Below are 17345 nucleotides of genomic sequence, written 5' to 3'. Positions count from 1 at the left end.
TGTCGCACGGAATGTAAATATTACATCGGGATTAATCATCACTTGGAGTCATTTAGACTCCAATTAAAAGTCGCTATTATTAACAAAACATAGCACATTATCAATCGCTCTACGATTTATTATTACACTTAGGGTCATTACAAATATATAGATTTATTCGCTACTTTTTGAAAAAAATGAGGAAAAACTAAAAAAATAAAACTTAAGAAACGGAATAAGCATGAAATATTCGTAATCATTTATGTAAAAAAATAAGGTGACTGTTCCCGGGTTAATATTATAACTACCGAAGCAATCGAAATGGCAGATTTTTTTCTTGAAACTTTGACTTCTAATGACAGATTCTTTTCTTATAATTTTGTTAGAAATTACTTAAATTTAGAACAGTATGTTTTGTAACTTTAATTGACGCTAAATAAAATTAGAAAAAAATGAATAAGCGTTTTTTTCCTTGCATTACATTTTCTTTTAGGAATCATGTCATGTGAATCGCTTTAGAAATAGATAGGAGTAGGTCGTTAATCATCGGTTTAATTATGAGTATTTAAACACTGCGCGTGTTTAAGTTCGTCAAACGTAAAATCGGACATATCCATAATAAATGATACTTAACATACCTGAAAATATATATAATGTATCATTGTCCATATCTGGTTCAGCGTCCTGTACCCTCCGTTTTCCATTCTAGCTTCCAGCATCTTGGTTCCCGGTTAATTCATCGTAATATTCCAGACAGTCTCTCATGGCACTAAAATTAACACTGATATTCGTAAATTCGATCGAAAAAACACATGTTAATGTCGACTTAATACAAATATTTTTTAAATACTCGATAAAATATTTTAAGGGCTTATGAAACTGATAACTAACCGGTATGCACATATACACACATAGTCGGTAGATTAAAGGTGGCAACAGTTATTTTCGATGAATTTCGCAACGCATACTATGTCTAAGAGGAGAATTTGTTTTTTAATAATTCTCAGAATTATTTGCAAGTCGCCTTTAATCTGCCGACTCTCTCTCTCTCTCTCTCTCTCTCTCTCTCTCTCTCTCTCCCTCTCTCTCTCTCTCTCTTTGTGTGTGTGTATGTATGTGTGTGTGTTCCACGTCGCGGTATGTGCATGGCTCGTCGGTTCGAAACAGGCTCATGACACACACAAAAACATAAGCAGTAAGACTTAGGCAATAAGAAAATTGATCAATCACAGTCGATTATTCTTCGACCGTAAGAAGAATAATCGACTGTGATTGGTCAATTTGCTTACTGCTTACGTTTCTATATATGGTATGGGTCTAATTCGGTTACGGAAAAGTTCGAGACCCGCGAGAGTCTCAACAAAACAATAAACAGAAAAGGCTACGTAATCTTCACTCATTGTTATCCGCCAATCAATAATGTACACATAATAGCGATAATCGAGATATCATAATAATCCATGCACCTTTCTTCCAAACATTTCCATCTTGAATTTGCCAATGATTTTTCCACACTTACGTTTAAAGAGTTATTGTTATTCTACAAAATCGTCAAATTTAAATTTCTATCGATTTTTTTATTAATTATTATTGCTATGCATACCCAACTGCTATCTTTATTCTCTGCATTCTTTTTGAATCCAAATCCTATTATAGTTTTTAACTCCAATAAAAATGACAATAAACAGATTATGATAAACAGTTTGTTGTTTTGTTTAACCGTCAATCTCATTATTTACCCAAATTAATTATTTAATATATTCGTTTATCTTATTCTCTATCTGCAACCGACCAAATTACATAATTAATACGTTGCTCATTGAAAGATTAAACGCGGGATTTAAAGTATTAAAATAACCGAATATTAAATAATTCTGAGACAAGTCTTCTTTTGACGTCTCCAATATGGAGAGAATTGCAGTGAGAAGCTATTTGTGAAGTCAAATGTAAGACAATAATTCATATATTATATCTTGAGACACTCCATTGACAGCACAAGCTTGAATTGTAGAGATAATATAGAAACAAAATTTCAACCCGAGATCTTAAAATGCAAGAAGTGTAATCGACATAATATCACGTGTTAATATAATTGTATATAATATGAAAGTTGTTCTCTTCAAGGGAACCTCACGCGACCTTTTGAACGCGCCAAGGCCGCGCGACCTTCAACCTATCGAGCCCGTGCCTGATTTTCACCGTTACGTTATTTATTTAATCGTCTAACGTTTACTGTATTAAAATATTCATATTACATACCATTAACGTAATGGCGTAACATTTAGTTATCTTATATACGTTTCAATAATACTTATTTTTCGTCATTTTTCGTGACGATTATATCACATTTTTGTATAGAATTAAGTTATATATTGAGTGTACAAATGTTTTTAAGCAGTTAAGAAATTAATTTTAAAACCAATTGATTTTAATCAATTGATTTCCGCTCTTTTGCGGTTATGTAGTGTTGACATATAGCTATTAAAAATGACATTTAGTACAGCGAAAAGCCCAGCATAACCTTCGAAAGTATTCAGTTCAGTAGAGTCAAACATGCAACAGATAAGGTGTATATCCGACACTGTATTCTTTATGAAATCCAGCAAGGAAAAAATGTTGCAAGAGCATACGAATCGACTTGTTCTTTTAACGACGAAGGTGTTGTATCGTACGATGTGTGCGCATTTTGACTTAAGCGGTTTAAAAGCGACGATTTCAGTCTGATCGACAAATAATGATCCTCTCGAACCAAATGAAATGTATCTCCCCCGTGTACCAACAAGACACGCCGCGATACGCCGCATTGAGCACGCCTAAGCGCAGTTAGCTATCCAAACTGTGGGGTGCAACTGTTCAAACAGAAAGCTCTTCGAGCTTAGACGCCCCCCATCTCCGTTTTCCGAAGCGCGGCCGACGCGCGGTTCCCCGACGGCGAGACGTCCCCGTCGCACACCTGAAAGTCCAAACTCGCCGCCGATGGTTTTGCAGGCATCGGCGATTTGCGAGGAGAATGCTGTAACAAGGCACGCACCCCGTCGTCATCGTTATGGTCGTCGCGATTTACAGCGCGGCGAGAGACGGGGCCAGGGTGGAACGAGCCTCTGCGACGAGCAGGGAAAATGTGGTGAAACGGTGGATTTAGTCGCTCGCACCGGGTACAAGCGAGCCGCGCAACACTGTTGCTTAGGATTATTTCCGTCATCGTTTCTCTCTCCTACCGACCGCCCCCGCTTTCTGCCGGCTTCTGCGCGCTTATGCGCGTGCCAACGTTTCTCGTAAATATCGTCCGGATCGTGAACCTTTTGGTCACGGCGACATCGTTGTCGTCGTCGGCAGCGGCGGACGAATACGAGCGAAACGCGGAACGGCAGCAGTCACTTTCGTGACTACTTCACGAAGCCCCTTTCGCCCCTTGCTCGCGAAGTGGACGCGCGAAAATCACCCGTGTGTTTATTCGCGACACGACGGAGCCGAGGCGACCTGGCGAGGTTCGCGAGGCACGTTTTTCTGCTACCTCCAGCATAGAATATTTCTCAGGGTCTAATTGGGATCCAGTTCGATTTTCCGAAATAATTATGGATTCTAGTTAGAAAATCTACGCAGGTTCCAGTTACACTGAAAAACCCATTCGGTTGACTCAAAGAAAATTTCGTTAAAATCTTTTGGTTTTGTGAGAACCAAAATTTTCGTTTCTATTTGAATCGACTAAATGGGGTTTTCAGTGTAGAAGTTTAAAGTATCAAACATATAATTCTAAGTGGAAAACACGAACAAACTCTATTTGGTCATCCCCGACGTTCCTCTAAAGATTTTTTGTTTTTACACTACGATTGAACAGAATATACAGGATACTTTAAATATTCACACTTTACATGTACAATCGGCATAATAAAAGTTGTAATACATTTTTCGACGAGTTTCAACGCACTTCGTATTCAATGGGAAAATGTATTTTACAAGTTATAAATAAATTATATTACAAATTATAATAAATATGATTCCGAGCTAATCGCGTGCGAAGAGAGTATATTTGAGAAATTTCGCTTAACCTGAGAAATAGGATCAGCGAGCGATGGCGGAATTGGAGAGCATGTTAAATGCTACCGAATGTTATGAGACGAACCGAAAGACTGACGATTTAAGCGACCGATTAAACGCAGCAATCCTCGAAAGGCGCAAACGAGTCACGAGCTGATTGATTATGATCTATTTAATAACATGTTTTCCTTTATTACCTCGATAAGAGCGAGCTTACGTTGCCAAGTTGATATTATTAAACGCGCGGGCCCGATTCGTTCGCATCCTTTCATCAGATTTATGATCTCTCGTTGGTCGCTTGCTTATATTGTAACTTGCGTTGATCGAGAGCGGTATATAGACATAATCGATACTTCTTCTCGAATATTCGACGATGTTCGAATCTCGAACAATATATATATATATATATATCTGCCTGCCAGAAAAAATATGGGATTTCCAATTAATTTAATGTTGTAATGGGATAACTTATTCTGGGGCAATTATTTTAATGGAAATCGGAATAATACTATATCTGGGGAAATCTGGGATAATATCTACGCGGACTAGTCGAAGGAAACGAGATCATACCGAATCGTATCGTTTCTCAAGGAAACAAATCAAAGGTGGAAAATCCCAGTAATTAAATCAGTCTGCTTCCACGTGTGAAACTGCGTTGGCTGTTCGATCGGGGGGGATTCACTTCGTTTTGTAAATAACACGTTCTCTATCTCAGCATCATATCATACGTGTGATATTATGGAAAATGCTCAGTTTGCTTATTTGATACATTTCATGTGTGCATAATTAATTAACGTAATAAAATCATGCATTGCGTTAAATAAAGATATTAAAAATATAGCATGGGCTGTAATGAGCGAACTTTCGATTTAAGCGCGGTAACGAACGTGTTTAATCTCGTTGAGACGCGGAGGGAAAAATCTGCATGGACATTGCTCGAGGAATGTAACGTCGAAAAAGGAAATCGACATCTCGCGTGAATCGCGGCGGTAATCGCGATTGCAATCACGATTATGCGAATCGGGCGAAGACCACGATCGCATCCGCGCGTGCATTTGCGGAAGACGAGCTGCACCGTGGGACGGAATCGCGAGCGTTCGCGCGTCCGGGTAATTATAGTTCGTCCGATAGGAAAATTATGAAAGACCCGAGGCAGAGAGAGAGAGAGAAAGAGAGAGTGAGAGAGGAAGGGGGAGGAGGAGAGGCGAGAAAGAGCGCGGTCGTTCACGCCACGGCACTCACGACATTTATTTAAATAATCCTAACTCTCGATGGAGCATCCTGTTGCATCCGGTCGCGAGCCGGTACCCCCGATTCTCTAATTAGCTTGCTATATCCGTAGCGGCCGGCCGTGTCAAAATACGGATGCATTCGCTCCTTGCGTGTGAAACGTCACGTCCGTACCGACGAACTCCGGTAAGTTTCAAATGAGATAAGAAAGCGCTCCACTTCGTTGTACTATATGATTGTATTCCTATTCATAATATGATTCTTATTTTTGTATCTAAATGGGGAAAGATCTGTGATCTAATTCCTATTAATAAGGCCTCACTTTTAACGTTTAAAGCTTTCTCGTGTATCCCGCGTGAGGAAAGAGTTCAAAGCGAAAACGTCGAATTGTACGTTCTCGAGTTCAGATGTAAAAATGTGTTCGTGTATATTTATTGTCAGTACTGAAAATCTATAGTTTCTGTTATATATTCCGTGTATTATACATTGAGGAAAAAGATTGACGGAATTGATGTGATAATGAACGAACCAGACGCGTTTCGATCGAAGGAAACAGAATTTCTGGTTCTAAGAATTAAATTCAGTTAGCAAAAACCAGACATTTTGTTTCCTTCAACCAAAAGGCGTTTGATTCGTTCATTATTTCGTTAATTCAACCAATCTTTTCTCTCCGTATAGATTTTCAGTGCTAACAGTGAATATACACAATGTCAGAAAAAGGCATCTTTGGGTTTAATAAAATTTTTTTAATCGAAACGAATTTATCATTTGGAATGAACAAACGGATTTTTGACTCAATAGACAGGCTTATTTGATTTCTTGAACAATAAATATCATTAAATAACATTCCTTTTATATTTTAATTCAAACGTTACAATGGTTGTCACAATAAATGGTAATAATAAATGGTTTGAAAGAGTTTGAAAGAGAAAGTTTGTAACATTATGTGAGAAAAATATTAAAGAACATTTTAAGAACTTAAAAGAACTTAATATATAGTGAAATAAATTTTTCTTTTATTGAAAATCAGACATTATTTCTTCTGAATAATACCGTTTCTTCTATCAAATAACATGACATACTCTAGTGAAAGAATATTTTCATTCAAAATGATATTGACATCAAATTATGTTTTATATCAAATCCAAACCAAACAAACACGTATTAACTAAATCCAAAGCAACTTTTTTCTCTATATACGAACACAACCTAAGTAGAACTTCTCGTATTTCAATTCTGACTCGATCGTGAAATAACTACCAGCGCGGAATTAATATTTCGAGCCGCCCCTACTCGCATTCGTACGTCTAACACTCGACGACCAATCGAAGTAACATCAAAATCGTCACTTCCAATTTTCGGCGACTTCGCGTCATCGCGTTTCATAAAACAGTCTAATTTACGTCCACTTGGTGAACACACTTTCGACGTGAAATAACGTAATTCGCGCGCTGATTTAGAGGCGTAAACGCACGTGCGATCCATGAAGAGATCGTCCGCGCGTAATAACCGTGGAAAATATAAATTTACCGTAAGGGAGTAACGTGGCGTTCCGCGCTGGCGATCGGGTGACCGGCGCGAGCCAGTCCTTTAGCGACGCCAGAGAACGCTCTCCGCAACGGTGCAACGGATATGCGTAGGTGCAACGTGCATCTATCCAGTGTCACAGGCGACGGAAACTCCTCGTCGCGCGCTAATGTGCGCGAGATCCTGGCACGCCGCCAGAGCTCATTTCTAACCGATTAAACAGCTAAATTCCCGACACCGCCCGACTTTTTCCACGCCGCTCTAGAAATTATTTTAGAGCGATCTCCCGCGTGTTTTATACGCTCAGGCGGAAATGCGGCGTGCATATACCTGGAAGATCATTTATGACGATGACGAGCGCGATTAGACGCGCGCAAGTCGTCTATGCGCGTATCACGATGTTGCGCGTATTCAATATTTCTGTCGAATCGAACAGTCTACCTGCGCGGTGAGGCAATAATTACTACCACTTTGAATACCTTCGGAAGGTAAAAATATTTTATTCACGACTGGATGAGGACGAGACAAGTTTATATCCACGGAAAATAGATTCGAAATAATGATTAAATATTAACGCAATTTTTGTTGGATAAATGTCCCTCCTATTCTTACATTTCCATGATATTCAAGATTGCGATAATTATTGCCTCATCCTTACCTATATTATAAAATAAAAAAATATCTAAATTAATCTAGAAATTAAAAAAAAATATTTATTCGTTGAGTACTAATAATATATTTGGTTAAATTTAAATTTTTTTTATTTAAAATAGAATAAATAATTATTCTCGTGGAAAGCTACAGACTTAAGAAAATGTAATATTTCCTCATTTTAAAAGACATTTTTCTCAATATAAAAACATTTGTATATTAATACAAATAAATATGTTATTGGTATTTACTAAGTTTTTTTTATTTCTCAGATATTTGTTCTCTTAGTGTGCATGCAAGATGAGTTCTGGGTTGAAACATTGTGAAGTTTTGTCTAAATCAAAAAGAACGGCGGGGTCAGACAGGCACATTCTCTTGCAAATATTAGAAAAATCTTACTTCACTAATACGGCGGATAAAAGAGACGTTATATTCTTACGATTATAGTCACAAATATCACGATTGTTGCATGAAATGTCAGACATGCCCAGAACTCGTAGATCTTCGAACCGACGTCTGTATTCCCCAGGACGACGTGTGCACGAAAGGCCGCCGAATAGAACGTCCGTTCCTGAAACAGAAAAATGTATGTAGTCAGTAATAAAGTACAAAGCCCTATCTCTCCCCACTCCTCCTCTTATTCGCCAAGTATCACGAAATCTGAAACAATTCGTCTCGGTAATGTTATACGTATCAATGAACCACCGAGGTATTTCGAAACGGTTTCGACCAGAATGTGCGCTTTTAGCACGAAATAGAAACGGCCGGAAAGCTGGTCGCGTTTCCTCGCCGCTCCATGCTTTCCAGCAGCAGGAATTCGTAAATGTTTCAACCGCACGCTAAAATAAAGCCGGGCCAAGAGTGCGTCAGCACGTAGCTCGCCCAGTGAATCATTGAATTTTATACGCGAGATCCGTCACTATCGGGATTACAATTTGTGTGTGTGTGTATGTATGTCGCTTCGGCGACGTTGAATTATCTTCGCTTAAACAAATATATCAATCCTGTATTACATTTTTTGATAACTTTACAAGTGAATGATTGCAAAACTCTTAGATTGAAATCGTACAGTGCGAGAATAAGGGACAGTAAAGGATAACAATGAATAAAAGAGAATAATATTGATCGAAATTGATGGATTCTGGTATTCTCGACACTTTAGAGACTGCTTGCAACAACGTGATAGATGCAGTTTAATTGCGCTCGTCGTAAGCGTGCATTCTTGCAGCACGTGAGCAAATTGATGCGGATATCTTTAGTTTGATGACACAATCTCCGATTATACTCCGTACGAGAGGCAAGCAGAATATCTCAACGTCTTTTCATCGCCGATGGCATTTTCAGGTAAAGCACGTAAATCTTGTGTGCGCGAGAAGTTATTGAGATTATACATTCCATTTACGAACATATACTGTATACGACCAAAGATATATCTTTCGAAATATACTGCATTGGAAACCTTTCTCGGAAATTACTATAGACATATCTTTCGAAGTCTAAGTTCCTCTTGAATCATTTTTTTTCATGTATTCTTTTATTATTGTTATTATGTTATTGTTTGTTATTATTAATTTTAATTAGATTTCCTCGACAAATTATGTCAAGCTTTGTACCAAAGGAATGATTCCCATATAAATAAATATAATAATAATAATTTTCGAGAAAGATTTTCAATACAATATACTTCGAAAGATATATCTCAAATGTTTGATGATAGCAGATGATAGCTCTAAATGATCATACATGAAGGTTTCTTTAAATAATAACTCCAAAATTTGCGTATTAATTGCAAAGCGGTGAATGGTGAAGGACTTTTTCATTCAAAGCGACCTAATCTATAAATATATGACGGCTGTTGTATCTAATGACAACATCGGTATATTGAATCTTGAATCTCGAACTTTGTCGGTTAGGTACAACAGTTGTCACATACATGTAAATTAAGCCACTCTGAGCAAAAATGTCCTTTATTATTTTGTAAATAAAACTTTACTATTTTGCAAATATTTGAGTTATTAATTAAAGAAGCCTCTATACATGACCATTTTCAATCTTTAATAATTTGCGTGGTTGTTTGCAAAATGGTGGACTTTTAATTTAACTCGTTCTACCTTCACATGAGCGATTGAAAGAAAAGTTTCGGACATCCTGTTGTTTGCCGAACATTAATGCATATATATATATATATGCATTAATATAATATATACATACACATATAAGTCGTATTTAAGACAAACTCATTGAAATACACAATTAAATTGTTAAACGGGAAGAGGAAGAGAGAACGGAAGGGTGGGGGGAGGGTTAGACGAGAATAGAATTATTTCTCATTATGAGACGCACAAAGAGAGTCTACGGAAGTACCTGATAACTGCATTATTTAATCGCAGTAAGCTTTCTCTCTCTCTATCTCTCTCTCTCTCTCGCCTCAACGTCTCTAAAGATACGTTCTACTAATTATCCACTATCTCACACGACTATCTATTTCTCTCGACACGCAACGTATCGCTCTTTCGCCGTCCCGTTATTTCCCTCTATTCTCAGTAGGCTGCGTTTGAAAACTCTACAGGTGGAGTAGCATTCAATTAACCAATCATGGTAAAGAAATCTTCGCTTTTTCGTCCAAATTGATCGATCAATTGAAGCAGCTTTAACAGAAGTTGAAATTTCTCCTAATGGCGCATTATAGAAATTTGCCCGTCTTACTTTCGTCTGCACTTTCTGCACTTCGCCGCCGTCCTCCTCATCGCTCTGAGGCTCTCCGACCGCACGCCCGTTCCGTTTCAAGCGCGGCAACATTAAAACGCACAGGTTGCATCAAAACGAACAGGTCTCAGGTCTTACGAGAGCGATCGGGATAAATCGTCGAGAAGCTGTGCTCCCTCATTCGAAAGTCCGTCCCGCGATGGGAAGCAAAAGTTTCCGCGATGGACGCCAGCCAATAGCGGGCGCGTCTGTGCGCCCGCAGCGGCCTCTGCGACGTCTTCTTCCGGCATCTTGCGGAATTGCACAGTAGCAGCAGCAACCAGCGGCGGCAGTGTCGCATCATCACCGTCGTCATTATGAGAGCCTGATCGCGCGCAGTAGCGGTGTTTATTTACGTTCATCATCAGCGCGGCGATTAATTAATCGCGTATCGGCGCGCGTACCGCAAATCAGAGACCCGGTCGCTCGCTCGCTGGGGTGCGCGCGAGCGGGTCCGCGCCCGACCAGGAGGAGGAAGCAGCGTGGACGAGCGAGAGGAGAGAGCAGTTGGTTAGCGCGAACGCGCGCCATCGCGTCGCATCATCATCGTCCGTCGCCATCACCGTCGTCATCGTTGGATCTACTACGTTCTAACCTAATCCCAGCTGAGCGCCCGTCAGGTTGCACCGTCACCGTCAGTGTTTGTATCCTGAATGCGCCCTCGAGCCACAGCCGTCGTCCGGCAGGATGCCGTGTTCGCGATAAATCCGGACGAGGCGGCCAACATGACCGACGACGCGCTGCCGGCGAGCCTGCAGAGGCTCCACATTGATCGTCTGTCGACGAGTTGTCCGCAGTAAGCATCGTTCCCGCTCTCCTTCCGGAAGTGCTCCGACGCGCCGAGTGCTCTCTCGTGTTCCCGCGCGCCAGTGTCGAGCGAGGCTCGTCGACCTCCGTTCTCGGGATCAACGAGACCCGACGACCGACGGAAGGTCGTCCGAGACTGATCTCGACGGGAAGTCTCGACAGGTTTCGAGACCGTCCGAAAAATGCGACGCGTGTAGCAATGAGAGCTCAAGTGATGTCACTTGGGACGTGATTGCGACACGAGAGCGGCTTTCGTCGGTAACTCGGAGGCTGCACGGTGAAACATTTTGTGTTAAATTTAACACGACCTCGCGAACGGTCCGCTCGAGTTTTTGTGTTAGTTCGACGCAAGGTGAATATGTTGAGAAATAATGCAAATATCACGCAAAATTGACGCGTCAATCGATATTGAAGCATGTGCTGTCCCGATGCTTACACATGTTTTGAATATCGACGCGATACAAAGTGTTGAGATAACATAAACATAATATGTTAAATTAACACACGGCTATGTTGGAAATTTAACGCAAGAATCTCAACGAGGACCGATTTTAACGCGAGCATAAAATGTTTTTTTTTACTGTGTACAGTGAGAATTTAGTGGCTGAAGAATTTAGCGTTGTAAATGATAATAGTAACGAGGTAAACGTACGAAGTTAACAAAATACCTAATGATAAACAAAATATTAGCAGTACGCCGACAGATTGGAGGAATTTCAGTCAAAATACTGCGGCAGGTCTGTAGTTATCTCTGTGCCTACATTAAGCTTGTGCTTTGTCGATAGAATCTGCTGGTATAGCTTGATCGCGGATTGGCGGTAGAAACTGAGGAGTATCTGTAGTATGTTTCATTTAAGCGCATTTAAATGATTACAGAAAAACGGAAGATTCCATTTAGTTTCTGCCGTCAATTTGTTATCGTATGGTCTGTTCTTTTTAACTAAACTGGCTGCACCGGTTCAAGAAATTTACATACACATTGAAGCACATGAGGCAAACATACATGATTCTCACACTTTGGTATGTATAAATTTCTTGAATTGATACAGCCAGTTTTGCCAAGAAGAAGTGACCGATGCTCTGCTAGCAGATCCTGTTGTATTTCTGCTAACAAGCTGCCGGCAAAATCTGCAGCAGGCGCGAAATCTGCTTGTGCAGGTTCGGCTATCCGGGTGGAGTAACGATTGCACTTGTAAAGAACCATAGAGAATTTTACAGGAAGCTTAACGAGACGTCAATGTAAACGAAATCAATGATGACCACAAGGTACATTTCTACTCGCGTGTTCAGAGATCATGATCAATTGCAGAGCGGATTCAGTATCCGAGTCTGCATCTGGCGTACATTTCGCAAAATAACGTCGCATTCTTTCAGCATCGCGACGACGGACAAGCCGAAGACGACGAACCCGTTCCGGACATTCAGCAAGACGTACCCGAGCGCCACCGACAACAGCTGGTTGTTCCGCAGGAGGTCCATGCCCAACAGGCCTACCGTGTTCGCGGCGAATCCGCGGGGAATCAAGAGTACAACGAACTTCAAGCCGTCTAAGAGCGAGAGAGTAGCTGCGGAGAAGAGCAAACGGGGCGCCGTGCTGCGCGAGGCGATGCTGAAGTTAAACGCCCCCGGCGCCGGCTGTCTTAGTGATAACTTAGTGGACACGCTCAAGAACTCGTGTAAGTTCAGCATTTCCAGCAAGAGCTCCAAGAGAATCGAGTCCGAATCGGTCGCGAGGGACCTCAAGGAGCTGGAGATGCGCCGGGACTGCCGGCAGACCAAGGACGACACCAGTATTCAGGACGACGACTATGAAGCCGGTGGTTATCAGCGCACCCGCAGCAACACGATGCCGAGCCTGAAGAGGGGCCCCGGACCAGGCGGAGGCCAGGCGTCCTCCTCGAGCGGCGGCCAGACGGACGGCCCGTCCGGCGGCCAACCTTCAAGTACGAACACCTGTTCGGTGCAGGCGCGGATATCGCCACCATCGTGCGACATTACGATCGGGGAGCTCGCCAGCTACTTCGAGGAGTTCGTCCATATTCCAAAGAAGATGTCGCACATGGCGGAAATGATGTACACTTAATTTTTAAGTATATATACATATATATATACATATATATACACACACACATATATATGTATATGTATATATATATGTATGTATGTATGTATATGTATGCGCCATGTGCAGATACACACACACACACAAACACATACACAAGGGAGAATTCACACCTTGACAGAAAATAGAAAGCGGAGAAGCAGCAGCCAATCAGAATTCGCGCTGATAGTAAGCAGTAACTGTCGACTACTAACGCGAGTTCTGATTGGCTGCTGCTTTTCTGCTTTTCCGTCAAGATGTGAATTCTCCCTGACTGTTTTGGATCGCGATTATCTTTCATAACGCAATTGTCGCGGGAATGTGTTTGTATCAAGCAACACGGTGATGTCGCGGAGCCAAGCACGTAGAAACGCGCTCTAGCGTACGTTGTAAATTCTCCGACCATCATAACGATACCATACGCAGACAGGCACGCGACTGCACGTGTGTATGTATGTGTGTGTGTGTGCGCGCACACGTGCATGCATGTGTGCACGTGTGCGTGCGTTCGTTCCTTCGTTCGCTCACTCGCTCGTTACGTGTCTAATTTAATCCGCTAAATGATTTTTCTTAAAACACGCGGCAACCGAAGGAGAGAGCACGTTTTGTACTTCCGCCAAATGTGCGCCGCTCGAAATTGACGTTGTGCGTTTTATACGAACATTCTCGGAGAACGTAACGAGACGTCGCTGTACTTTATCCTGCAATCTCTCCCTTTCATCTTATTGTTTCTCTTTCTTTCCTTTTCCCCTCTTTATATATTGCACGATTTTACTTTTCGCGTAAATCTACGAAAAACAGTGGAGCGTCTGTGTTTTAGAAACTTTTGTATTGTGAAAGACAGAAAGAGAGAGGAGGAGTAATCGGTTTTCAAAATAAATCGGTGAATGAGCTCTGAAGTTTGGATAACTGAGTACCTTGTGCGACTATCTGAACGCCCGCGGGACCGTCAGGCACTTTTACAAATGCGCGTTCCGCTTCGACGCCTCGACGTTGAACGTCCGAAAACTCGGAGAGAGAGAAAGAGGCACAGAAATCCCGGCTACTTGTCGCTTACCGGAATCGGAGGGAAATGAAGTCTGCGACACGTTAATATGATACATAATATATTGATCTGCATAGGCTTATGACAATTAATATAATAATAATCATAATCATAATAATAATAATAATCATAATCATACAAAGTAATCTTGTTAAGTTACTTAATGATAATAAGCTTTGGTATATAAACAAGACAACAGTGTATCGATCATTTTTTTTTTTTCGCTTTAGGTACGAATGAGAACGCGCATCGACGCGCGCGCGGATGTATGTGTGTATATATATGCATGTATGTACGTATTGTACGTACGTACGGCTGAAGAAAACTCGAACGAAAGAGCCGAAGGTAGGGGGGAGGGGGAGGGGGGGGCAGGGACGCGTACGAGAAAATAGTCGCGGTTATTTGGTGTGCGCATCACGTCGGATGAATCCGTTCTTGCGAAATGATTTTGTTGACAGAGCCGATCGCGGCTGCCTGATCGGTCGATCGTTCGTTTGTTCTCCGTCCGTCATCGCTTCGGTGACGTTGCACGTGCATCCGACGGTGCTCCCGTGGCGACCACGTGCGCGCGAGCGAACGACAGCGAGTGTCGTCCGCTGTGTATCAAAAAAAAACACGTGAGGTCTGTCCCTATATCACAGATTTATCGAGAATTTCACTTGAACGAGCGTCGCGACGGCCGGCCGACGGGAGCACCACGACAATGACGGCGACGGCGAGTCTCCGTCTGCGATTGGTGCTTTTAGGGGATCCTGGAGAGTCGTCTTGTTTCACCGCAAATCTGTTGATACTATATCACTGGCTGCGTAGAATTAAAAATTCTTTCGCACAATCATGAATGCGCACGTTTAAGCGGTGGCCACAATGAGAATTTAAGACGTAAGATTTGACTTTTAAACTTTCAACAGGTAAGAAATTGACCAATCCCAATCGATTATTCTTCTCACATTCGATTGCGATAATTCCTTACATCTTAAGGGTTTAAAACTCGAGTCTTACGCTTTAAATTCTTATTATAGACACCGCTTTAATGTAGACGATGATAGGTTTATTTGAAAAACGAAAAAAGTTAACAAATTATAAAACTTCTTTTCGATTTTCGAATAAAATCAATCGTCGTTTGCCTACATTAACGTGCATATTGCAATTGTGCAAAAAAGAGTTTTAATTCCGCGCAGCTAGTAACGGGCACTAACAAATTTGCGACAAAACAAGACAACTCCAGGATCCCCTTGAGAAATTGACCGATCACAGTCGATTATTCTTTTCACACTCGACTGCGATTGATCAATTTCACGAGGTTTAAAACACTTATCGTAGACCGGGACTGAGGAGAGGCGTGATGCAAGTTCTCTCTCGTTTAAGTACGTTTTACAACACGTATGAAACCGCTGATCTCTCGCCCTTAGGTCGCCGTGAATTCAAACGTCGTCATTCGCAAATAAAAGGCGGCGGGAACGATACGTCCGAAAGAAAGGGAAAAAGAGAGAGAGAGAGAGAGAGATGCGACTACTTTGGTCATTTTCCTCGTCTTCCCGGCTCCTCGAGACGCGCGATTGCGCACTGGGGAGGGGGAACAAAAGTAGAAGCGGACAGTCCGCGATCGGGTGACGGGGGATTTCGTGCGACGCTGATCGATGAGAGAGAGAACGCGCACGCCTTTCTTTTCCGTCGCGTGCGACAGAGCGACGGACCGTCGAGATCAAGATAAAAAATAAAAGAAAATCACGCGGACTTAATCAAAATTACGCGCGAGCAATCGGACGTACGGTTCCCGGCTGTGATACGTTCAAGAGCACAACGCGCGTGGGCTTTATTTAAACGATATCAGTCTCTAGATTCAGTGGAGAAAGGCCGTGACGCCTTTTACCGTGATAATTTGTAAATACATGGTCCAAATGTGATCCGAATGAAACAATCTACGCGAAGATACCACATAACACGAACGCTTCGGGTCGCTCGAACTCGTCGTTTCTTCCGACCTTGGACAGCACAAAGGCCCAAGGGAGACATCGAGAACCTCGGGGACTCCGTAACTCGGAGACGCCTGAAGCAGCTTCTGGACTTTTCGGCGCCGGTCTCTCGGACACCATGAAAACGGCCGAAAGGCGGCCGAGAGATTCTCTTTCCGTTTCCTTCGGACACCTCGAGGCCTCCCAAAGGACCTTCTCTTGGATCTCCCTTCGTCAGGAGCCGTCTGAAGAAAGTCGCATTTAAACGGCCGCGAGTCCCTCGGGATTAAACGCCTCCCGGGACGCTGCCGGTCGTTCCTGTCGCAATCTTACATCGGTTCGAACTCTACTGTATTTCTAAACTACGACCTACGGCAGCGATCATGATCGTCAAAACAAGTTCATTGGTACAAAACGCTCATAGAAAAAATGTACTGGACGTAATATACCTACTCCCTAAACGCTACGTAAACGTGAGCGCCTCTTCACGCGCGCGCCGTTCTCGTCGGCGTGTTCCTTCGTCGTCGGAGAGCCGCATTTATGAGCCTCGTAAAGCTTCACAAAATATATAAATTACCAGGGAATTTCTCTCTCGTCGAGTGGTCGCACAAATCTCGACGGATTTATGCCAACACCGGACGCGAGGTCTGCGGGGGACGGCCGGAGGTGGCGTCCCGGAAATTGGTCGTCCGATGAGACGCTCTTACGATGTGCCTCGAGATGCTCGCGTCGTGCGGCGAACTTTCGAGTGTTGCCACGAGCTGCAGCACCGCGACTTCTTCGCATTCGGCGAGACGCGCGCGCATGAAGAGACGACTCCGCTGACACGGATGTAACAATTTCCTACGCTCGCATACGCGCAACGCACTCGTCCACTGCTTCCACTTTTTATAATCGCTAATATCTATCGTATCGTAATGGCTCATCGTGTTTATCGTGACACAGTAAAATGTATACATTGAGAACCGGCCGCACCGACGCACTCCGCTCAACGATCTCTCGGCCCCGAATAGATGGAGAGCAATCGGGCGAATGTCGAGGTGAGACGGGATTCCGGGATTATATACTTTGGCATTGTATCTCGGAGTGACTGGATTCTTTTCTACTTTGGCTGGCGATCTAAAACTCCCTCTCAGATCTTACTCGTGATTTTACGCGTGAGTAGCAAATAGAGGAAAAAGATTCATCATCGATAATCTGAGTCGAGTAATTCTGGTCAACGCAATTCGCTCTCCCTTATTACGGAGGAGCGAAAATGGCGATAACTCGA

At 42.4% G+C, this 17345-nt stretch overlaps 1 protein-coding gene across 4 annotated transcripts; it reads left to right on the top strand.

The window, feature by feature from the left end:
• The first annotated feature begins 10448 nt into the window (after positions 1-10448).
• LOC106744445 lies at positions 10449-13977 on the top strand. 4 transcript variants are annotated; one of them, XM_014619238.1, is made up of 3 exons: positions 10977-11329; positions 11568-12243; positions 12352-13977. In XM_014619238.1, the coding sequence occupies exons 2-3, from the start codon at positions 12230-12232 to the stop codon at positions 13058-13060; spliced, it is 723 nt and encodes a 240-aa protein (XP_014474724.1). In that variant the 5' UTR covers positions 10977-11329; positions 11568-12229; the 3' UTR covers positions 13061-13977. The 4 variants fall into 4 exon arrangements, with proteins under 4 accessions (XP_014474722.1, XP_014474724.1, XP_014474725.1 ...); XM_014619239.1 differs by having other exon boundaries at positions 10977-11714; positions 12136-12243; XM_014619236.1 differs by lacking the exons at positions 10977-11329; positions 11568-12243 and adding an exon at positions 10449-10966.
• The last annotated feature ends 3368 nt before the right edge of the window (positions 13978-17345 follow it).

This window comes from Dinoponera quadriceps, unplaced genomic scaffold (genome assembly GCF_001313825.1).
Source record: "Dinoponera quadriceps isolate SergipeBrazil2010 unplaced genomic scaffold, ASM131382v1 scaffold777, whole genome shotgun sequence".
Classification (NCBI taxonomy): Eukaryota; Metazoa; Arthropoda; class Insecta; order Hymenoptera; family Formicidae; genus Dinoponera; species Dinoponera quadriceps.
Note: the sequence above shows the minus strand (reverse complement) of the source record. Positions and strands in the feature narration are given on the sequence as shown.

Excerpts from the sequence above, each read along its gene's own strand:
- LOC106744445 (XM_014619236.1), top strand. The coding sequence starts at position 10,824 with ATGCGCCCTCGAGCCACAGCCGTCGTCCGGCAGGATGCCGTGTTCGCG. Across the intron at positions 10,967-12,351 it reads CTGTCGACGAGTTGTCCGCA|CATCGCGACGACGGACAAGC; the intron begins GTAAGCATCGTT and ends GCATTCTTTCAG.